The 25,004-nt window shown below is 37.5% G+C and overlaps 1 protein-coding gene across 1 annotated transcript in view; it reads left to right on the top strand.

Moving 5' to 3' along the window:
- TRABD2A (TraB domain containing 2A) overlaps window positions 1–23,670 on the top strand; it is an 88,276-nt gene extending 64,606 nt beyond the window's left edge. The window contains exons 5-7 of the mRNA XM_087715132.1: window positions 15,665–15,752; window positions 18,790–19,041; window positions 22,860–23,670. Of these exons, the coding sequence (XP_087571258.1) occupies window positions 15,665–15,752; window positions 18,790–19,041; window positions 22,860–23,028 (509 nt within the window). The 3' untranslated portion in view covers window positions 23,029–23,670. The remainder of the gene's footprint in view (window positions 1–15,664; window positions 15,753–18,789; window positions 19,042–22,859) is intronic.
- The last annotated feature ends 1,334 nt before the right edge of the window (window positions 23,671–25,004 follow it).

Below are 25,004 nucleotides of genomic sequence, written 5' to 3'. Positions count from 1 at the left end.
TCTCAAATGATCTCAGATATTATCTGTTTTGGCATGCATAAATATTCCACTGGCAGAAAGATAGTATGTACTCAATCATCTGCATAATGTCCTTTTCCCTCAAGGAAAACCTGATCAGGCGCACATTATCCAGTCAGGCTTTGTATACTCCTGGGTGTTGGCATTGTGTAAATTAACATCTGTCACTTCTCCCTGAATTTTTGTTGGCATGTAGTATAGAGTGTTAATGTTGGCTAATCCTTTCGATCATTGGTGTAAGTGAAAGAATTCTAAACGTCAGCCATTTTTAAATGGAGCACTCCTGGCAGCAAACCTATAATTAAAAATTTGTTTAAATATATATTTGAAGTTATGTACTGATTTCAATGTGCAGGTGTTGTAGATGAATGGCAATACTTTTCCAATAAAGGTATTCTTATTAGGCCTTAGAATGTTTTTCAAATATTCATGCTTGAGGCAGACTTGATCTCCCCTCCCACAGAAATTTCTGTGTTACCGTGATTGCAGGGATTCCAAAGAGATTTGCAAGAGGTAGTACCTCTTGAAAAGTAGCACATAAAAATGACATGTTTCATAAAAACATGTCATTTACTCAGTTTTGTTATTTGTTAACTGTGATATATTTTAATATCTTTTATTTATTATTTAGTATCATTTGTTTACTAAATGGTATATTTATTAATATATTTTCTCACCATGTTGTGGCCATAGCTAAAAAAGTGAATTTACTTTCCTTAAGATATAATGCAACAAGGGGTTGTTGTTTTTTTTCAACTATGGTGAAGATAGTACAAATATGCAGTAGTTTAATGAAATGTGAAAAGTTTTATAAATCTTTGCAGACAATTTAAATAGAATGTGTCTTAAAGCTGCCTTTGGCTTCTAGAGCAGTGATGGGATAGCCACCCAGAGTTATTGTATCAATGAAATGTGCAGCATAGAAATTTAATAAATATATTTAATAAATAGATCTAGGTTAAAATACAGGTAGTCCTTGATTTACAACATTTAGGGAGTGCTCAAAGTTGTAACTTCAATAAAAAAAGTGACATGTAAACTTTTTGTAAGTTTTTCACACTTATAGCCATTGCAGCATTCCTATGGTCATGTGATCAAATTTTGAATGCTGGACAACTAGTTCATATTTATGATTGTTGCAGCGACCACGTTGCAACCTTGTGATAAGCAAAATCAATGGGGAAGGCAAATTCACTTAACAACCATATTACTAATGTAACAACTGCAGTGATGCACTTAACAACTGTAGCAAGTAAGGTGGTAAAATGGGTCACAATTCACTTGACCACTGTCTCATTTAGCAACAGAAATTTTGGACTCTATTGTGGTGGAAGTCAAAATCTACCTGTAATGGATTACAGTACACAGCTCTTGAAGAAAAGACAGTCCTCTGTAAAGATAGTTATAGAGATAAGAGATATATAGAAATAGATATATAGATACACATACACCACCCACAATGTAGGACTATATTCCTGTCTTAGTTGCTTTAGCTGATTTCTCTGCACCAGATAAGGTCACAATTGGCAAAGGCATTCTGACTTCCATTTGCTGTTCAAGCAGGAGCTGTACGTTCAGAAGGGTACCCAAATCTCAAATCTGCTATTTCTGGAATAATACTTGCCCAGAGATAACACTGATATTAATAGAACAATCTGATCAACAATGCTAACTCCTGGGTTCAACTTCAGTCTGTTTTGGCCCATCAAAACCCTTAAGATCTTCATGCACTACATTAGGACATTGGAAGCATCTCTCCTACAACCCAGGCTGGTGATGTAAAGTGGCTTAACTTGGATATTAAAGTACAAGGAAGTGAGACCCCATATATCTATGGCACACCATATATCTGAGGCCAGTGGGCTGATTTCTCACCCGTTCCTCGACTGAATGAAAATACCCAGTGAGGAAGAAGAGGAACCACTGCAAAATAGTATCCTTGGTCTGCAATCCCCATAGAGTTGGGGTACAATGGTCCAGTAAGATACCATAGGTGATGATACCAAAAGTCACAAAAAGGTCAAAAGGCATAAGGAGGGGCACACTATCCTCATCTAAGTTCCAAACAGGCCATCTAAGAAAGCAATCAATGTTACCTTTATCCCATTCCCAGGTTGGAGCCCTGATTGAACAGACTCCAATTAATTTGCTTTTTTTTAGGGAGCCACAACGTTGGTCTAACACCTTCATCTTAGGTTGCCACCTTTGTTGGCTAAGCACTGTGAAAATGGGTCACATGGTGACACCTTCCCAACTGAAGCTTATCCATATTGTGGGATCTGGCTTGTTCAGGACTGAATAAGACTGCTTCTTATTTAAACCTAGAAACATAAAGTAAACATCAGAGAAAGGATCCACTACTAAACAGCAATCTGTGCTATAGGGGAAAGCACTCTGAGATGTAAAGTTCTGTCCTTTTTAGCAGGATGCAAAACATTTAAAAGAATATAAATCTGGCTCTATTGTCAGGCTTGAAAGAATAAATCCACCTTTGGGGGGGGGCGTTGGGGAAAGAGGACAAAAAGAAGAAGCCTTCATTAGAACAGTGGGTACCTCTCTTTATTTAAGACTAGATGAAAAGACTATAGCTTATTTATCCACTTGGCTAGAATTGATACTTACAAGGAGATCTCAGTTTCTCCCGTTCTTGAGTTTGAACACAAAACAATGACTGCCAAAGTAAATTGACCTCCCAAATGCCTGTGTTCATGTAGTAGGATAGGGATAATGGAGAGCTGAGTGCAAAAAAGAGAAGAAGGGGCTTCTGCTGGCACAAGGGTCTGGGGGCCTTTCTCTTTGGAGTCACTCAAGTGTGTCAGGCCAAAAGAGGAAACAGATGAAAAGGGTTTCTGCGCCCTATCATGCTTCTGTGGACAGCCTCCTGCAGGAGTGAGACTGCTTGATCTTAAGCTTCTCGGATGACCGTGTTCATTCATAGCTGCTTTAAAAGAAATGTTGAAAGTGGTAGGCGAATCTCTTAAATTAAAGCACTTCTCTTAATTGCCGGAAAGTCTAGGATGTGCCTGTGTTTGGACAACAGCATCCAAGTACATTTCTGCCATGGATTTCTAGTAGAAAGCAAGCAACTTGCAATGCAAAGATAAGATCCTTGTTACCAATTCAATTGTGCAGGTAGCTTTCAGGACAGGGAAGTGACAGATTATCATAGGTGAGTGCAATGCGCTGAACACTGGTAGGTTGTTGAAATAATGGAAGGTTCATTCTACACATGCCTAAGATAATAAGTGTTTGTGTATGTCTGTTTCTGTGTGTGTGTGTGTGTGTATATAATCTGCTCATTTCCCATTCTACATGTTTTGACAATTCTTCTCTTTAGTCTTGATTTCCAGTTAATAATTGTTCAGTAGTGATAGAAAAAAAATCAAGAATGATCAAGAATATTGATAATTATTTTCAATATTAAAGGAACACTGCAGTAAAGTGTGGTGCTCAGAACTGAACACAATGTTCACAATAAGTTCTAATTAACACTAAATGATGTGCAATAAATTATGCACCCTAAAATTACATTAAAATTACTTTTGCAGCATATTATATTGTCATTCTTCCAACAACTTTTTCATATTAATTTTTTTAACTGATAAAGATGATTTTGAGTTGTATTTGTCACTTACAGTATTAATTTTCCCCCTGTGTCCACTGCAAATTTGTAAATTCTTTCATCCACTTGTCATCCAAGTAATTAATAAAAATGTTAAAAAGCATAGTCTAGGCCAGGGCTAAGCATGGTGCTACTTCACTTGCTATCTCCCTCAGGATAAATAATTTTTGATACAAAGTCCTTAATCCAGCAATATATCCACATAATTGCCATGCCATGCAGCCCATAGAAAACTAGTTTGACATTTCAGCATGAGTTGCTGAAATGACAAAACATATGTATATCTATAGCAGCTTCATAAAATGCTACCTGAAGCTACCTAATAATAATTAAAAAATGAGTGATTAGTCTAATACGACTTGTTCCTCGTAAATCCATGCGGATTAGTGGTGATCACCTCATTGTTTTCCAGCTTCTCAAGAAATCAGTTACTTTGTGATCTGCTCTATAATTTTTCCAAGTATTAATATCAAATTAACCAAATCTGTGGATTCTCCTTTTCTTCTTTTTCGAAAGCAGGATTTTAGGATTTATAAAAGAAATACTTATCAGGTTCAGCTAGACAGTCATGAAGTTGCTTCATAGGTTATGAGTCAAGTTACTCAGGAAGTGTACATTGGTTCAAAGTAAGATGTTCCCTGAGGCTACGTTTTTTTGAACAGAACTTTTTTATTTTTCTTTAAAAAAAAACACAAATATGTCATCATTTGTCAATCATTAAGACATTGAAGTACAATTTTTTTTTGTTGTGTGTACCCCTCCCTCCCTCCACCCCCCCACCCCTCCTCCTCCTTCCCCCCCCCCCGACTTCCCAGAACCCGTACACGGTATGGATTTTTAACTAACACAGTCTAAAATCTATTGAGAAAAAAGAAATAAAGAAATTAATGACATTCTAGATTGACCTTAGCTTCTTCTTACTGAACTGACTTTTAACAGTTTAAATCATTTCTGATCTTAAGCATAGGCTAACTGGAATTTCTTAGTCCCGTATTTATTTTGTATATAGTCAATCCATTTTTTTCCAGTCTCGTTTATATCTCTCATTTGAATGATCTTTGAGATATGCCGATATTTTAGCCATTTCAGCTAAGTTTGTTACTTTCAATGTCCATTCTTGGATTGTAGGCAAGTCTTCCTTCTTCCAATATTGCGCCACCATTTTATCCAAAATGCCTTAACCTTTTGGCAGGTCCACCATATATGATAGTATGTAGCATCGAGAGAACCACACCTCCAACATTTAGGCTGTACATTCGGATACATAGAAGCCAACTTTTTAGGATCTAAATGCCATCTATAGAACATCTTGTAAAAATTTTCTCTCAGATTTTGAGCTTGTGTAAATTTCACATTTCTTACCCAGATTCTTTCCCATGTATCCAACATTATTGGTTCCTCAATATTTTGAGCCCATTTTATCATACAATCTTTAACTAATTCTGTTTCCGAATCCATCTGTATTAGTACATTATATATCCTCTTTATATGCATTAAGCTTTGATCTCTTATTTGTTTAAACAGATTATCCTCAACTTGAATAAAACCAATTTTTTGATCTATTTTCCACCTAGCCTGTAATTGCCCATACTGGAACCATGTTTGAACTATCTTCTCCTCTTTTAATACCTCTAAAGATTTTAATTGTAATACCCCCCTTTCCGAGGTAAGAAGCTGTCTGTAGGTAATTCTGTCATGTTTTTCTGCTGTATTCATATTTTCAATTGCGTGTCTAGGAATTGCCCACATGGGTATCTTGTCATTTAATTTATATTGGTATTTCTTCCAGACCCGCAATAAAGCATTTCTTAAAATATGACTTTTAAAGTTCTTATCCAATTTTTTGTTGAATAACAGGTAAGCATGCCAACCAAATACCAGATCGTGTCCCTCAATGTTCAATATTCTATCATTGGTTAAGTGAATCCAATCACTAATTACAGATAATGCCACTGCATCATAATATAGTTTTAAATTAGGTAGTTTCAATCCTCCTCTCTCACGTACATCTTGCATTATTTTCATCTTTACCCTCGGCTTCTTTCCTGCCCACACAAATTTGTTGATACCCTTCTGCCATTCTAAAAGGTTCGCATCTTTTTTAAGTATAGGTAACATTTGGAAGAGAAATAAAAATTTTGGTAAAATGTTCATTTTCACTGCCGCTATCCTACCCAGCAAAGATAAGTGCAATTTCTCCCATTTTTTCATCTCTGTCTGTATGCTATGCCAAAGTGGTTCATAATTATGCTTATATAATTTCCCATTTGAAGTTAAAATGTTAACTCCAAGATATTTGACTTTTTTAACTACCTCACATCCTAGCATCACTCCTAATTCTTCCTTTTGTTTAATATTCATATTTATAGCTAATATTTTGGTTTTTCCTAAGTTTATTTTAAAGCCCGACACTTGACCATATTGATTAATCATATTCATTAAAACCATACTGGATTCCTGCGGTTGTTCCAATATTATGACCAAATCATCCGCAAAAGCGCGGACTCTATATTCTTGCTGCCTAATCTTGATCCCTTTTAAACCATCCAAGCCCCGTATTTTATTCAACAATACTTCCAAAGTTATAATAAACAATAATGGGGACAAAGGACAGCCCTGTCTTGTACCTTTTCCAATTTGAAAAGAGTCTGTTAGACTTCCATTGACTATGATTTGTGCTGTTTGCTGTTGGTATATTGCTTTAATTGACTGTAAAAAATTATCTCCTATCTGCATTTTTTGCAGTATCTTCAACAGAAATTGCCAGTTAACTCGATCAAAGGCCTTCTCAGCATCCAAAAATATAAACGCAGCAGGGATCTGGTTGTTCTTTCCCAAATATTCTAATGCATTAATAATTAATCTAACATTACTTTTCATCTGTCTCCCTTGTATAAAACCTGTTTGGTCCGTATGTATCAATTGTTGAGTGACCAACATTAACCTATTTGCTAATATTTTAGTAAAAATTTTATAATCTACATTCAGTAATGAAATAGGTCTATAATTTTTGGGTTGAGTAGTATCTTGATCTTCTTTGGGTATCAAAGATATAAACGCTGTCTTCCAAGATGGAGGGACTTTACCTTCCGTTTGAATCATATTAAATAATTCTCTAAGAGGTTCTACCATTTCTAACTGTAAGTTTTTATAGTAAACCGCTGTCAAGCCATCTGTACCTGGTGCTTTCCCTGACTTTAATTGCTTAATTACCTGCAGGATTTCCCCCGAGGTTATTGGTTGATTCAATTTTTGCCTGTGTTCTTCTCTAACTGAAGGTATTTTCTCTTTGTCTAAATATTTGTCTATGTCTAAACCATTAATTTTATCCCCTTTATACAGTTCTGTAAAAAATTCCCAGAAAGCCTTTTGAATCTCTTCCTGTTGAAACACCTCCTTCCCTCTGTAAATCAGTTTAGATATATTTCGAGTTTTCCTTTTTTTCCTAATCTGATAAGCTAACCATCTGCCAGGTTTGTTTGCATTACAAAAAGTATTGTGTTTTGCATATAATAGATTAGTAGCCACCTGGTCAGAGATCAACATGTCAAATTGAGATTTTAATATGTTAATAGCTTCCTTAACCTTTGTATCGTCTGGGTTCATTGTTAACTCCAGCTCTTTTCTCTTAATTTCCTCTTCCAGTTCTGTTCGTTTTAACCCTTGCTTATTTCTATGTGTTTTATTTATATTCATCAAAACTCCTCTCATATACGCTTTGCTTGCGTCCCATACAAATTCCATAGATGTACCCTTATTCATATTCAAAACAAAATATTCCGATAGTAATTTTTTACAATCATTAATATACTTTTCATATCTAAATAAGTTTTCATTCAATCTCCAAGACCTTCTTGCCTGCACTACCCTTCCCAACTCCATCCAAACTGGGTTATGGTCCGAAAGGATCCTAGCTGCAATCTTTGTTTTCTTGACCCTAGAAAGCAAATCATTAGTGGTTAGAATAAAATCAATCCTTGAGAGGGATTGATGCCTGTCCGAGAAGAAAGTGAAGTCACATTCCTCTGCATTTCTTTCTCGCCAAATATCTCTCAATTCAAAATCATCCATAATGTCAAAGAAAGATTTGGCTAACTTTGCTCGCATCTTGGTATTTAGGCGGGAAATCTTCTTATCTCTCTTAGTGTCTATCACTCCATTCCAGTCATCCAATAGTATACAGGAACTATAGTCCCACTGTACTAATTTAGCATGAAGATTTCTATAGAATCTATCTTGCTGTTGATTGGGAGCATAAATTCCCAAAAGTAATGTCTTTTTCCCTTCTAAGATTAAGTCTAAAGCAATATATCTTCCGAAGGGATCTGCTTCTATTAATTCAGCTTTCATATCTTTTCTTAAGTATACAACTATACCATTCTTCTTTTCCATAGCAGAAGCTGCAAAATGTTGACCAAGTTTTGAGTTGATCAAATATTTTTGATCAGTTGACTTGATATGAGTTTCTTGCAAACAAATTACATCGTTCTTAAACTGTTTGAGATAATGAAATATTTTCTTCCTCTTCTGTGGAGAGTTCAGTCCGTTGACATTCCATGTTAAAATCTTAGTTGTCATCTTTGGTTGGTTGAAGCATTTTTAGAGCTTCCTGCATGGCCTGTTTAACCTTAGGTCTAGCTCCTCCCATTGCTTCCAGATTTGTTGTTGTAGATCCTTGATCAATGGCCGATGATTGTTGATGCTGTTGCTTTTTAGCTTGTTTCTCCATACGTCTAGTAGTCATGCGGCTAGGTCTTGGTTCCATAGCACCTTGCACTTCTAGAGAAGAGAGATGCTCCATCTTGTCTGGTGGTTGTGTAGTTTGCTGTCTATCCTGTCCTTCTTGTGGTCTTTCTCTAGGTCCAGATGGTGCAGGGTGTCCGGCCTTCAATATATTATAATAAAAATCTCGGGCTTTCCATACAGAGTTGAGGCGGTACCTTTGCTTATCAAATGTAAATATGATGCCAAATGGTGCATCCCATCTATACTGTATCTGACGATTTCTGAGTTCTTCGACCAAAAAAGCGTAGTCTCTCCTGGCTCTTAACATTTGAGGTGGTATCTCTTTCAAAACAGCCAGGTCTTGACTGCCAATTTGAAGCTTAGTATTATAAGATGCTTGCAGTACCATATTTCTAAACTCTCTTGTAGTAAAATATATAACGATGTCTCGAGGAAGCTGCTTCTGCTTTGCCAGCCAGGAGTTAACGCGGTAAGCTTTGTCAATTTGCCAGTCTTGATTGGTCCCTGGTCTTCCCATCAGGCGGTCAAAAGCTTCCGATAGGATCTGTTTCAGGTTCTCCTGTTTCTCCTCACGCAGCCCCCTTACTCTTAATGCGAACTCCATTTGTCGGTACTGTATCATAATAATTTCTTTTTCAGCATTTTCCACTTTTTGTTCCACCACCTCTGTTTTCAATGTCAAGTTAGCATTGGCATCATTAAGAACCTCTAGAGTATCTTCCACTCCAGAAATATGTTCTGTTAATACAGTTACAAGACTCAGCATGTCGTCTCTAATTTTATCAACCTTAGCATCAAATTTCTCATACAGCTCCTGTTTAAGTCCTTTTATTTCACTTTTAATTTCTTCTTTCATTTCTTTTATTTCCTCTTTTCTCTCCTGCTTTACCACCTCTCTATTATCTCTAAACTTATCTTCCATTTTAATTGTCTGTGCATTAAGAGCCTCGCTTAGATTACTCAGGAAAAATTCTTTCGTTAACACATCCCCAGCAGGGGGTGTAGGAAGCGGAGGCTGCAGCTTTGTGCCAGGCACTGAGGATGTGCCCCTGGAAGTAGAGGGTGACGACTTCAAGTTAATATTTGGTTTTGAGGCCATTTCAAAATTTATCTGCCTGCAGTTAATAAAACTCTATTGCCTGAATATGCAGCTTTAAGTAAAGAGGCTTTTATTTTGAAGTTTAAGGCTTGGCAAAACTTTCAGTGAGTAAACATTGTAACAAGACCATTCAGCAGATTCATCACCATTTAACTTCCAAATAAGCAAGGTTAATGAAGGAGTAAAATTCTTCTATTGTGAAACCAAAACAAATGATAAGCAATCTCTTTTGTTTTGAATTCTTGTGAGGATTAGTAAAAAGTGTTCGTTATTACCGGAGAAACCAGCCTGCTCGGCGCCATTTTAGAAGCCTCTGAGTAAATAATTTTTCGGAGGAGAAAAAGAAAAGAAGCTAAAATGTTGATAAGCAATTATTGTCCACAGTAAACGGATTCAGCTCGTGATAAGAATAAATCAAACAAAACTTTGAGCAGAGTGGGAGAGACCTACTTTGTCCTGCACAAGGCAGTTTGAAGTTCCCAGCACGGACAGCCGTTCTGCCTTGGGCTAGCCCCCCTTTCCTTGCAAGCACAAAAGCTGCAAAAATCGAAGAGCATTTGCCAGCAAAACAGTTTCTTCTTTCCTTCTTGCCTGAAGGATAAGAAAACCTGATAAGACGTCAGATGGAAGATCCTCTAAACAGGTACGTAGCCAGGAATTCGGAGGCAGCTGATTTTTTGCTGCCCCCACCAGTAGGCTCCTCCCAGGAAGCCCCTGAGGCTACGTTTTTTTAAATCTATCTCAAGCTTCAGTTATGCTCTTTTTAGATGCTCTTTCCAATTACTTTCTTTGAACTGAAATCTTGTTGGATGATACAAAGCCAAATACAGGTAGTTGTCGCCTTACAGGTGTTCATTTAGTGACAGTTACAATGGCAGTGAAAAAAGTAGCTTATGACCATTTTTAACATTTATGACCATTGCAGCATCCCCATGGTCATGTGATTCACCTTCATATGCTTGACAACTGACTCACATTTATAACTACTCCAGTGTACCAGGGTCATGTAATCTCCTTGTCTGGCCATCTGACAAGCAAAGTCAATGGAGAAACCAGATTCACTTAACAACCAGGGTACTAATTCAATAACAGCAGTGATTCACTTAACAAATAGAAAGAAAAATAATAAAATGGGACTAAACTCACTTAACAAATTTCTTACTTAACAACTATGATCAGGTTCCAGTATGGGCAATTACAGGCCAGGTGGAAAATAGATGAAAAAAATGGTTTTATTCAAGTTGAGGATAATCTATTTAAACAAATAAGAGACCAAAGCTTAATGCATATAAAGAGGATATATAATGTATTAATACAGACGGATTCGGAAACAGAATTAGTTAAAGACTGCATGATAAAGTGGCCTCAAAGTATTGACCAATCCAATAATGTTGGATACGTGGGAAAGAATTTGGGTAAGAAATGTGAAATTTATACAAGCCCAAAACCTGAGAGAAAATTTCTACAAGATGTTCTATAGATGGCATTTAGATCCTAAAAAATTGGCCTCGATGTATTCGAATTTACAACCCAGATGTTGGAGATGTGGTTCTCTTGATGCTACATATTTTCATATATGGTGGACTTGCCAGAAGGTTAAGGCATTTTGGATAAAAATATGGTGGATTATACAAAATATTTTTTAAAAAAGGATAAAATTTACTCCTCAGTTATTTTTGTTAGGTATAATTACTGATTGTACAGTGGTAGAGGTTAATCTGATTTTGCATTTAATAACGGCAGCAAGACTGTTGGTGGCGCAACACTGGAAGAAGGAATATTTGCCTACAATCCAAGAATGGACACTGAAAGTCACAAATTTAGCTGAGATGGCGAAAATATCTGCATATCTTAAAGACCATTCAAATGAGAGATACAAACGAGACTGGAAAAAATGGATCGATTATATACAAAATAAATATGCAACTAAGAAATTCCAGATAACCTATGCTTAAGACTAGGAATGATTTGAACTGTTTAAAGTTAATTTAGCAAGGAGGAGCTAAGTTCAATGTAAAGAAGGTTATTAATTTCTTACTTCTATTTTTTATCAATATATCTTAGACTGTAGTTGTTAAATACCTATACCGTGTACAGGTTCTGGGAAGTCGGGGGGGGTAGGTTGTGGGGGCTTGGGGGGGAGGGTGGGGGGGAATTATTCCAGGTTTGGTTTCAAAGTAGTATGATTGCACATGTATATTGTTTTCTCTTACAACATGATATTCTCTATGTAACAATATACATGTGATTATATGTTATGGAAATGAAAATAAAATATTCTTAAACTCAACAACTATGAGCATACATTGAGGACTACCTATAGGAACTGACTAACTGCTGTGAGTGCAGAGAAGTTCTCCCACTCTTCGCAATGTAGAATGAGATTACCTTAGCATGGATATAAAACAAAGTCTCACTTTTTGAGAAACTTGTGGTAGACATCTGTAGAAAGACTAAGCAAAGCCTCTGATTAACATGCTGGAATCTCCAAGAGGCAATTGAAATTGAAATAGAGGATCCTTTGCTTCAGTAAACCGTTTATTTCTTCAGAAATAGGTGGATTTGTGTTGTTTCAATGCTTTTCATGTTTAAGCTTTCCGCATTTTGGCCAAATACGTTTTTGTTCATTCTTATATGGTGCAATCTCTTTTATTCTGGCACTTCAAAACCACATTATCTTGATATTTTGAAAGCCAGTCATTCATCTGTAGTATTCTTTCACTTTCCCAGTCCTCTTCCACAGGAGTACCCACCTGATCTTCCATTAATTTTAGTTTTATTTCAAATTCTTACAAATCTATGATGATGTGGTTGTAGTTGCTCCCTGCATATGAATTACCAGTAAAGAGGAATGGCCTTCATACCAGAGGTGGTATTCAGCAGGTTCTGACTAGTTCTGGGGAACCGGTAGCAAAATTTTTGAGTACGGTAGGTCGGAGAACCGGTAAATAGATCTTTTTCTTCCTTTGAAGGTTCAAAGCCAGTTGCTTCTGTAAGAGCTTTAAAGCTGTTTTGGAATTGAAGAATATCTTCTGTGTCTCTTGCTTCTGGTTGTCATTCTTATCTGCTTTACTTGTTCCTTTGTTTACATTTCTTCCTCACGGAGTTACTTTTTTTGTTGCTTGCTGTTGTATCATCCCCTTTATTCCCCCCCCAAAAATCTTTGTTCTTTCTTATGAATGGTAATATGGTCACGGCTGCCCATTTCTTATTTTGAAAATTAGACTTCTTTTTAAAAATCACATCGGCACAATAACACCTGAATATTAATTAGGCAAATAGTATTTTAGGAAGCTAATAGGTATCATCTTTCACACTGTTACAATAAAAATGTGCAATGTTGAGTAATAATGAATTTTTTAAAGATTCAGGTGTTTAATATTTTTAAAGAGTTAGAATGCTATTTCTGAGGCAGCAAAGAAACTTTCTTCCCAAATTGGTGGTTTGTCCATGTTTCATTATACGGTTGAGTGAAATACTCTTTTAGTAATAGTTAAAGGATTAGAAGTATAGCATTCTTGAAACCCTGTCATACAATTAATTACAATTAATTATATAACATGTTTGCATGTTTACATTTTTTCTCTTTATGTGTCTTTTGAATTCTGGGATGGGGTGAAGGAAAATTGATATAAATATCTTAGTTAAAACTATCAGTCCATGCTTCTTCAGGTTAATCTCTTGGGAGACCGATACACTGTTTTAGTTCTTCTTAGGCCCTTTCTTATATGAGGAGATTTGTAACTAATAATAGTTAGTGATGAATCTAGATATGAGCTTCATTAACCATAGGAGCCCTAGTGACACAGTGGTTAAAGCGCAGTATTGCAGGCTAACTCTGCCACAGCCTGGAATTTGATCCTGATGGAGCTCAAGGTTGATTCAACCTTCCATGAGGTCGGTAAAATGAGGACCTAGCTTGTTGGGAGCAATATGCTGACTCTGTAAACAGCTCAGAGAGTGCTACAAAGCACTGTGGGGTGATATATGTCGAAGTGCTATTGCTTTTGCTAAAATCCTGATTTCTCTGTATCTACCGTTTCTTTTTACTTTCTTAATTAATATTTTTAATGACTCCTCATAGGAACATATTGGAACAGTCTAGTATGGGCCTCCTCAAATTACTCCATCATGCAGGATAAGGCCCTGCATGGGAGATGCTTCTGCTTCTTGAATTAGTACATTGGCTCTATTGGATTGCTTGCTTATTGATGCAGATAGGCATGGGGGTTCTCGGGAGCTTGAAAATCTTCAATTCTGAATTAATGCTTTAATAACATTGTATTTAAAATTATTTTTATTATGTTTTTAAAAAAGTTTTTTATATTTGTGGTTTATAAGTATCTTACTTTTAAGGTTCACTTTCTAAGGATACTGATAAAATTGAGCAAGTCCAGAGACAGACAGCCAACACACAGTAGGGGAGATTAGAGGAACTAAATATGTATAGCCTGGAGGACAGAAGGGAAAGGGAAGACATGATTGAAACCTTTAAATATATTAAGGGTGTGAATAAGGTTATATTTAAATATGAAGCAAAAATCAAGAGCATCTGAGCATAAATTCAAACTGACAGGAAGTAAATTCAAAAGTAATGTTAGAAAGTATTACTTCACACAGAAACGGTGGTAGAAGCCTGGAACCAACTTCCAGTGGAGGTAGGGAACCAGTCCTCAATACCTGAGCTTAAATATGCTTGGGATAAACATATGTCTATCATCTGACAAAAAATTTAAAAATAAAAATAATTAAAAAACAGTAGGAAAACAAAACATCAAAAACTCAAAATGCAGACTCAATAGACAGTAGGTCTTTTTCTGCTGTCCGTTTTCTATGTCCCTATGTTTCATTATAACTAAACTTAAATCCAGCATGATTAGATCAATTCCTATAGCTATAGCAGAGTGATGGCTAACCTTTTTCAGGCCAAGTGCTCAAAGTGCATGTGCGCATATATGCATGCACCTGAATCCCAAAAATGCAATGTGCGCGCAGCCCCCACGCATGCACCGTCCCCTACGCATGTACATGCACCCCCAGAATGCACCCACATGCGCACTCTGCACATGTGCATGCAATCCCCTGCACACCAGGGGTGCGGCGTTGTCGCCACACTGGTGGGCTGCTCATGTGCCCTTGCCTAATCAAAAGGAAAACACCAGACGAAATTCCTTGGGATGAGCAAAAAGCTTCGAATGAATCATCGAAGGGCTCTTTTATTAGAAAAAGTTAGTTACAGCGTCATCAAAAAGGAGCGTATCAAAAGGCATATATAATCACACATGGCACAAGTAAACTAATGAAAAGTTCACAGCATTCTACAAATAAACCAATAGAAAATCACATCATGGCAAAGGGTGGGCAAAGGGGGAACAGAAGATTACAAGCTGCATGGCATTGGGAGGGGGAGAGAGGGAATAGAAAGTTATAGCACAGAATAGGGGGGAGAAAGGGCATGTGTGGGAGTAGCTGGCTCACATAGTTCTTGTTACATGAGGCTGCATAGTGAGTTATGACCGTTAGGCCAGAAAGATGTTTCTGATGCGATGTTTTTGCATCCCTGTGTATGTGTGTTTCAGACAGTAGAAACTGCCCTGCACGCAAACACCCGGAATGAATTCCAACACAGGGGTGGGTTCTGGCAGGCACTAATGCCAGTTTGCTCGTGAGCGCGCAGATGCACAGTACAATTAAAATTCTTCTGCGAATGTGCAGAACCAAAAAACAAGATTGCGCCGCCGCTCAGAGAACCAGTTTGGGAGACTGGCAGGCCTGGGCCACTGCCGATTCCAGCGACCCAGGCCGCCAAACCACTACCGGTTTCCCCAAACCGGTAGGAACCTACCCTGCGCATGCGCAGCAGAGAGCGAAAGATCAGCTGACCAGTGGGAGGCACACGTGCATGCGCAATGGAGCTGAACTAGAGCAATGACATGTGTGCCCACAGAGAGGGCTATGCATGCTACTTCTGGCACACATGCCATATGTTTGCCATCACAACTACAGCAACTTTTCTCAACCTCAATCCCCAGCTAAGGGATGGTTTATAATAAAAGCTTCCTAGGATCAAGTAAAGCAGGTGTTGATAGTAAATTTGCATTGTTGTCTAACATTTTTTAAATGTTGTTTATGTGTTTTGATTAATGTTACTTGGTGTTTTTCTCTTTTATTACCTAAAGGCCATTTCATGGGCAACAATACAGTCATAGATGTTTTGAGGAGAGAAGGATATGAAGTAGACCATACATCTGCTGGGCAAGCAATCAGGTAACAAATGCTTTAACAATAATGATATTAAGCATCTTCAGGAAATAAAACATAATAGAAAATGTATTTGGAGTTGAAACTGCTGCCATTTTATTCAAGGTAAAAAGGTGTGAATCTGGACAACTTGCAGAATGAAAAGCCTTCCAGTTTCCCACACTCTCCTCTGCTCCTCACTCATACCTCAAGTTCTCTGATGGAAAAAACACAGGATGACCATTGTGTCAATAGTTTTACCACGTAGAAGCTTAATATTTGTAAGATGAACAAAAATATAATCATGCCTCAATAGCCATCATGCACTGTACTATAGTTTCATGAAATAATGTTTCCAATTTACTCTAAAACTGATGCAGGTTATAATTTTCTTCCAGATGACACAAATATTACTCTTCTCTAAGGGATATCTTATCTTCTATCTATCCATGGTAAATGGTACTGGATGTCACTTTTGTGAGTTGTTCTCTGCTCCAATAACGTATATTCCTCTCTAAACTTCACTTCCTCGCTTGATGAATGAAGTGCCAAGTTATGACTTCCATATGTGAATAAATTTGCGCAAATATAGCAGACTTGTCAGGTCCTATACATCTTTTGGCATTCAGGCAGACAGCAACACCAGAAAGTTTATATCAACCGAAATACGATCTTTTCAGAAGATTAAAGCTGACTTACACATTCCAGAACAATTCCTCCAATGTAGAATGCCAGTCATTTCAGTAGTTCTTTAAAAGAAACAGGAACTCTAAAATAGCAGAGATGAAAATCCATTCAATTCTGTCACAATGCAAAGTGAAAGCTTAATTATTATTTTTTATCTTGTTTTAATACAATTAAAATATGCCTCAATAAATAGACATTTGTTTCACAAGTAATTATCAAAACGGCTTGGGGGGGGAGGTTTAGAAGAAATACAAATAATTTCAATGGACACAGATCATGCTAATTGCAACAGCAGAAGACTAGAACTATGCCATTCCCTATTACAGGGGTGTCAAACTCATGTCGTCACAGCATTGACACATGAAGTATCATGACTTTCCCCTTTGTTAAACTGGGCTGCGGGCCACGGGTTTGACAGCCCTGGCCATGACAATAATAGTTTAAAATAAACACAAGAATCCTTTCATGTTGGTTTAAATTTTCATTTTTGTTTTACTGATTATAAGACACTCAGTGTGCTGGGGATTTCCTAAACTCTCCTAAATGTGATGAGTTCAAGAAACGTTAGACTGAATATGACCTTTTCTCTCCCACACCAGTGGGAATTTTATTCCATATACATGGAAGGATGGAGGCAAGAAGCAGGAGGAAGACTCTGCTAGGTTATAATAAAGAACTACCAAGTAAAAGTGTGTTATGATCAGCATATAAGGAAGATAGTTAAGTATTTACCCATGTTTCGCCAGAATGGAAGGAAATATTTCATTTTCTTTGACTGCCTTTCCCTTCAGTATTTAATCATATGGAAGTGGTGTTTACCCTTTTGCTTAAACATTCTTTATGGATGAGTCATTGAATGTTGACTCATCAGAGAGAATGGGAAGTATCTCTGTACAAACCCTTCCTGAATTCTAAATGCTGCTTTCTCTCTCTAGTTGCTTTTGGGAAAAGCAACATTCAGACTCATCCTGTTCTCATTTTGGCTCTCCTGAGAAACTTGCATTTCATCTTCTATTTGCCTGCCTTTAAACAGTTTATCTGAAGTTTATTTTATATTCCCATTCCTGAGTTAAGGTTCACTGAGTGCATTTCATTGAGCATTAAAGGCATGAAGGATGTTTGTTTTAGTTTCTGTCTTTCTTGTGAATTCAGCTCACTAGAGAAAGAAAAACGGAGTCGCATAATATCCACTGCTTTGCAAATGCTACATTTTTCTACATATTGCCTTTAGCATGCACTGGATAGTATGTGCATACAGTATGGTATTTTGTGCATTTGGAGAGACTGAAGATAATCTCTCCAGCCACATGATACAGATTATTATCCTTTCAATTGTCTTTAAGAGAAGATTTTCCTTTATTCATCCTTTTAATACATTCTGTGAGCAATACAGTATCAAAAGTGGCTTTGTGTTGGAGTGCTATTGCATTTGTTACCTTTGCAGCAAATTGCAATGTGCTGTGGTCACATGACCATGGGTTACGACGGCTTTGCCAAAAATTGGTACATACTTCTAATTTTCAGCAAAACCATACCATAACAAATAAACCAGTTTGCTTAACAACCACATTTGCACTTACAACCCCTCTGTGTTTGCTTAATGACTGCTGCAAGAAATGTAAAATCATGTCAGTCATGCACCCATCTCATTTTATTACAACTTGTGACTACCTGTACTACTAGAACTCTTATTCTGTAAACTTTAACTGAGTGAAATGATGCATCATATGACAAAACATTTTCAACCAAATTACCTCAAATGGGGTAACTTACAGAATGCCAGGATGGTTACTACTGAGGTAATGTGATTTGGGGAGGTGTGGCTGCTTCAGTGTCGTCAAGCTATCAACTTCTCATTGTAGCAGTCATGTCATCCTCATTTTCAATGCTGCTTGACAGCTTCCTGCCCATTTGCACATACCCTTGTTCCCTCCCCTATCCAGCAGCAGCCATCATGTACCTTCCCTTTGGGAAGGGGAGGGAAGGAAGGAGGGAGGGAGGGAGGAAGGAAGGAAGATTTCTATGCTCACTGGCAGCTTCCCATAATGACATTCAATGGGGAAGCCAACAGGAAGTCAAAAATTGCTGCTGCTCCCTCTAAATTTTTGCCAGCCCACACCCATTTTGTTTTCTGTTTAGATAAGGAAACATCTCTGAAATAATAACCCAATGGGACACAGGCTTTTTAGTATCTTATTATATCCTGCTTTAAAAAGAAGGTAAATGGGCACTTTTGAACATTTTTGGCACTTTCAAGGGGCTGAGATGTTTGAAGCATTCAGATTTGAAATGTTCCTAGCAATTTACTTGTTCTGTACCTTAACTTGGAAGACGATCAACCCCTATTCCCAACCTTATTTTATTTTGCTTTCTGTAGTGGGAAAAATCAACAGAAGTTCTTGTCTGCCCTCTCCTCAATGTCCCCAGAATATGCCTCTTACATTATCTCCCAAGAGATCCAACAACAACAGGAGGAAGAAGAGGAGGATGACCTGTTGCCCCGCACATTATTGCCCGAAAGCATGGATCTGCTGGAGAAAGCAGAGAGGAAATACAAGAAGAAGAAGAAACAGCAGAAGAAACAGCGTTTACGTCAGTTCAATGACCTTTGGGTACGCATCGAGGAAAGGTAATGAGTGAGTAGAAGCAGGTGGTACATTTCCAAGAAATACCAAAAGGGGAGCTCCTTAAGAAGAACATAATTTGTTTGTTTATTGGCTTTTCCGCCTACCGCAAAAGATTGATTCTCTGTAGTTTGCAGTACAAACATAAAAAACAACAGATAAAATACCTATAGTATAATTAAAGCAGCTAAAAATAAAAGCAGATGAACTCCAAATCTACATAATAGCCAATAAAACAGTTTAATCAATTCGAACTCTTAAGGCTCTCTGAAATAGTTCAGTTCAGTTTTTGGTAATTCACAGAAAGCCAGGCAATGTGGCAGTTCCTTAACGCTGTTTCTTAATGCAGGCTCGGCACCTTCAAAATTCCAACCTACATACCTTGCAGTGGGGGGAGATCACCAGTGGTTCCTCTCGGACATGCATGTTGGATAGTTCAAAACTGGTTGCAGAAGATGATCCTACATGTATCTCTCAGTGCCAAGCTATATAGATTTACAGATTAAAACCAGTTTTTGAAATTGCATTTGGAAGCCTACTGGAAGCTAGTGAAGATCCAGGGCACTAATGTCATATTCTTTTTCATGGCATGTATCAGCCAATACAGCTGCTGTCTTCTGGACAATTCTAGCTTCTTATTGGTATTCAATAGCAGACTAAGGTAGAACATATTGCAGCAGTCCAGACAAGCCATATTGAGGCCATGACTCGTTGTTCCAAAGTTGTCTCACTTCAGGTAGGGCTGTTATTGATGTGCCAGCTGTCCATCCAGCAATAGCTATGAATCTAGGAGGATTTGCATTCTTAAAGGTAGTTTTATCCCTCTGAGGGATAGTATTGAAATTCAGGAAAGACAGTAATATACAAAAAAGAGTAACACAAGAAACTTGTAAGCATAGGCAAAAGGTGCCAGCGCTCTATATCATGAATTACTTCATTAAGTATATCTGGGAAGTTCACAACCAAGAGAGCTGTTCCTGTCCAACAAATCATATTTAAGAAGCACTCCCTTTGATTCAAGGGGATATTTACATAATAAATAGCCACAAAAATCAAGAGCCACTCATAATCGTATCAGTGAATTTCTTTAGGCCTTTTTAAAACCATCTAAATTAGTTTCACTATAATTAATGCAATAAATTCTATCATTTCATTAAGCATTGCAAAGAAATAATAGGGTAGATGTGATTCTTTTAGTTTTTTGGGTTCAGCATCAGAGGCTGAACTCTTAACATTTCAAGAGAAGGAGGGGGAAAAGGCTTTGTTCATATTTTCCACATCATCCATAACCTGGTCATATTTTAACTTGGTGCTCCCAAATTTGTTCCTTCATTACTCAAATACGCCTGTCAGAAAGTTCTTATTCAAATACCCCTGTTGTGTTTGGGCAACAAGTTTACGTGTCACTAGCCAAAGAAAAAACACTTTTATCCTATTTGTGTAATTTATCCAAGTTTGGGAAGCATCTTGTCTAAAAACCAAAATAGTTCTGTTTCAAGTTCTCAACCTTAAGGGGGAAAATATCAAAGTTATGGTTACAAAGAACAGGCCTTGCTACAAATAAAAAAGAATCAAGAAAACTTCATCATTTCAAAAGTGAAAACATTTTTAGAGGTTCCAATTGTCATTTACTGTAATAAATTTAACATTAACCAAAGTTAAAAATAATAATAATTATAATTGCTGTTGCCATTACATTTTGGCATTTTCTTGTTTTATTGTTAATAACACAACTAAAGGATGGATGAATACAGCTATATAATCTGAAAGTATAGGTAGAGAACTGTGAAAGCATATAATCATTCCACATTATTTGGTTTGGAGTGGGACCTTCTATAGTACTGAGCACTGGGGGAAAAAAGAGCCTTTTCTGTTGATTTCTGGAAGTTAAGCAGGAGTTCAGTCTTGGTTTCTCTTTGGAGAGATCTGCCATCAGTGTTGTTTGTTTATGAATTTTATATGCTGCCCATCTCACTACTAAAGCTACTTGTTCTTTGCATAACTGTCAACTGGCTATTTTCTATTTGTCTGTGAACATTTTTTTTAAAACTTCAGGGATGTATGGGCTTAAAAGGTACATTAATTACCTTCAAATTTCCCAAGTTTCTTTTTGTTTAATGCAGGGGTCCCCAACCTTGGGGCTGTGGCCCACTACTGGGCTGTGACCTATTTGGAATTGGGCCATGTGAGTGATTGGCTGGAGCATGTACGCAGCTCAACTTGTGTGAGTGGTGGGCCAGTAGACACTTGTGCAGCTACGCACTTGGCCTGCTGTTACGCGCAAGTTGAGCTGTATATGTGTGTACAGGCCCACCTTTGTGCGGCCCAGTTCTCCTCTTTCCCCAGCTGGGTGAAGCCACAAAAGTTGATGACCACTGGTTTAATGCACTTTGCCACACAGAAGTAGAGTAAAATATTGCAGCTGGTATAGACTGACTGGTCTAATTTGAAATTAATATGTTTTTATTTAATTGATCAATATACTTTCCATTTTTGCCTGGAATTTTAATTTACTTTATGCTTAACAGAGCACTAATAAACCATGTGGTTGGAAAGGGATGCAAAATGATGTCAGATTTTCATTTCTCACTCGCATGTCGAATATCATTGGCTCATTTCTTGCATCTTTTACATGGTTCATCTTTTGGAAATTTAGTTCCAGGCCTTTTCTAAAGGTTGTCATCTCCCCATATTTGGCGTATTAAATGGTTAAAGGAAAGTGAGAAGAAAGGGATGGAATGGTTTCAGGTTAATAATTGTGCTTATAGCCAAGGTTAATATAATTCTGCCCAAGAAAATATCTACCCTCAAGCCGGAGAGGTCAGAATAGTGGATCAATTACAGAATAGCCCAAGGTTTAATGGTTCCATGGGAAAAGTCAGAAGCTTTAATACTGTTTATGTTTCTGATCCTGAAAGTTAATTTAAATCAGTACAATGATATGAGAAATATCTGACTATTATTCACCTTAGGAAGATTGAACAAAATATCAAAAGATTACAATTTGAATTGCTTTGGGGGGGAAATGATATTATGGAGAAAAATAAAACAAGCCAATGGATTTGCATACTTCAGCAGAATAGCTATTAATGTTTACCGAGGATAGGAAAGTAGATAGAGTGATTTTAAGATGTGCAAACGTTGGTAATAAGCATAGGAATTTGCAAGGAGTAAACATCCAAAGAAGCAAAAATGTCTGCGAATAAGGTATAGATAACCCTATTTGACCTCACTGGGAGCTATAATGTAACTAATGTTAGGAAACTGGATCACTTTTACTATGTATTATGCAAGGAATAAGGGGACACATGGCTCAGTGGCTAAGACAGTGAGCTTGTCAATCAGAAGGTCAGCAGTTTGGCGGTTTGAATCCCTAGCGTCATGGAACAGAGTGAGCTCCTGTTACTTGTCCCAGCTTCTGCCAATGTAGTAGTTCGAAAGTGTGTAAAAATGCAAGTAGAAAAGTAGGGACCACCTTGGTTGGAAGGTAGCATCCTTCAGCATTTAGTCATACCAGCCACATGACCATGGAGATGTCTTTGGACAGCACTGACTCTTCAGCTTTGAAACGGAGATGAGCGCCGCCTCTTAGCGTCGGGAACAACTAGCACATATATGTGAGGGGAACCTTTACCTTACCTTTATGCAAGGAATGCACGTGGAAAATTCAATGAATGGCTTCCACACTTGGTCAAAGATCTGCATTTCTTGTGAACTGTGCAGTGTAATGCTTCTTATTATGCAACTCAGGGCCTGTCCGTCTCCCCCATCCCCCTTTTGATCAATTGCATTTAATTGGATTTTTTCTTTTTTTGTCTTATAGCACCACCGAGCCACCTCTGCGGATTCATATAATTAATGGTTACATTTCTGTGGAACCTCAACCACGAGGACACAAGCATTCCCACCATATCCAGGCAGAAACAAGCTCTTCTAGCAGACCCTTTCTATTCTTCTTCACTTTGACTATTGTGTTGCTTATAATCTGTTGAAGCTAGAATGACTCTGCCATATTCAGCTATGTGCCTTTTAAAAAATGGGGGATTGGGGGTAGAGATAAAGGAAATCATATATTTTTTTCTGAACAGGAAATCGTCTGTGTGGATTTTATTCTTTTAAAACATCCTTTTCCTGAATCTGGACCATTAACTTGATTAACTGTTTTGACCATACCCAATGCAGGAAAAGATATATTTTTTAAATGAAAGTCATTATTTATTCTTCCCTTGCAGAAGAATTATTTCATGTTATCCCAGAATTATTTGGGAAATGTATATGTAACATAGCTGTTATTTAGCTGTATGGATTTGACTTGAATACAATTTATTGGGGGGTTGGTTGGTTTCCATGTTGTTTCTAGTTTTGTGGTAAAGAAAATGTTCAGCACTTTAAAGTAATAGGAAGAGATTTTTAAAAATGCCAGATCTACTTGTTTTCTTCCATCTACCTGTTCCTGAGAGGCCTTGTTCTCTGGCTGTAACAGCAGTTTCTTCCACTGACATTTTATCCATCTGTTCCTTTTTTTAAATTCTCTAAGTTCAAAAACTAGTTCCTTTTTTTAAAACAATGACTATTATTGTAAGCTATTATTTGTACCCTATTTGACTCCTATTTGAAATAAAGAAGTGGTCCCTACTCCCAGTCTCTTCAGAAAGATTATTAAGTCTTGCCTAAAGATGGTGAAGCTTCTATATATGACAGCACATCTGTTTCTAAACTGGCAGGGTAATATTAATTCTTCCTTTTCTCGAAGATCGGGTGATGGTCATGACCAGGAGGCCTTTGCACAACTGTGGGTTGTGCGCGAGTTACGCCTTTCCTGGATCAACAATCCCTACTCACGGTCACTCATGCCCCAGTTGCTTCCCGCCTTGATTATTGGAATGTGTCCTACATGGGGCTGCCCTGAAAGAGCATCTGGAAGTTCCAGTTGGTGCAAAATGCAGTGGCCTGCATGGGTTTGTGCACATGTATTATATCTCCTGCGGGAGCTGCATTGGTTGTTGGATTTGTTTCTGGGTGCAATTCAAGGTGCTGGTTGTCACCTTTAAAGCCCTTCATGGCTTGGAACCAGGTTATCTGAGGAACCATCTCTTGCTGGTTACATCTACCTGACCCACCAGAACAGAGAGGCAAAGAATGTTGTGGGTGAGATCCAGAAGGGCCTTGTCCATAGTGGCTCCCTCTCTCTGGAACATCATTCCCCCAGAGATTAGAATGGCCCCTTCTCTCTTCCGGAAGTCACTGAAGACCTGGTTCTATCAGCGGGCCTGGGGAATGCAGTGTGGGATGGAGGCCATTAAATGGTTCGTGTAACATGTCGTGGCTGGGGTGGAGGGTTATTATATTATTTTATTCTTCTTTTTTTATTAGTTTTATATATATATATATATTTCTGGAAGCCGCCTTGAGTGCAAATAGGCGGCAATATAAATTTCCAAAAAATTAAATAAAACAAATACAGCTCCTTCTAGGAGCTGAGGAACCATGTATAATTTTGGGAAGCATATCAGTATGGCTACCTAACAATGTGAAATTATTCAAATTAAATAGTGAGAGAGAAGTGCATTCACACACGTGCAAAGACAGTAAGAACCATTGCGAGCTCAGAAGAAAGTATTTACATGTTGGCATGTGTTTCAAATATATATATATATTTCAAAGTGCATGCACAGCCATGTTTTTTAAAAGGCTCATATTCTTGCTTTTGAATGGGTAAAAAAAAATTGCCAATGAAACAAGACGTTATCTGCAAAGAAATTGAGAAGCATTTTCAGTAGGTAACAAATAGCAGATAAGATCAATTGTGCTTGAATCCTGGGGAAAGAGGTGGACTTCATATATATGCACTGATGAAACAAGAAGCAGAAATATCCAGCCAAGAAGAAAACCCTGGCATTGTAATATACAGTTCATCAGCTCACATGGAATAATTCTGAAAAAGGAAAATTCTAGACATTATGAAGAA

Source organism: Thamnophis sirtalis, unplaced genomic scaffold (genome assembly GCF_051295495.1).
Source record: "Thamnophis sirtalis isolate CommonGarterSnake01/CBP01778 unplaced genomic scaffold, rThaSir2_p1.2 scaffold_5, whole genome shotgun sequence".
Classification (NCBI taxonomy): Eukaryota; Metazoa; Chordata; class Lepidosauria; order Squamata; family Natricidae; genus Thamnophis; species Thamnophis sirtalis.
The sequence above is the reverse complement of the archived record's forward strand: the minus strand, read 5'-3'. Positions and strand labels throughout refer to the sequence as shown.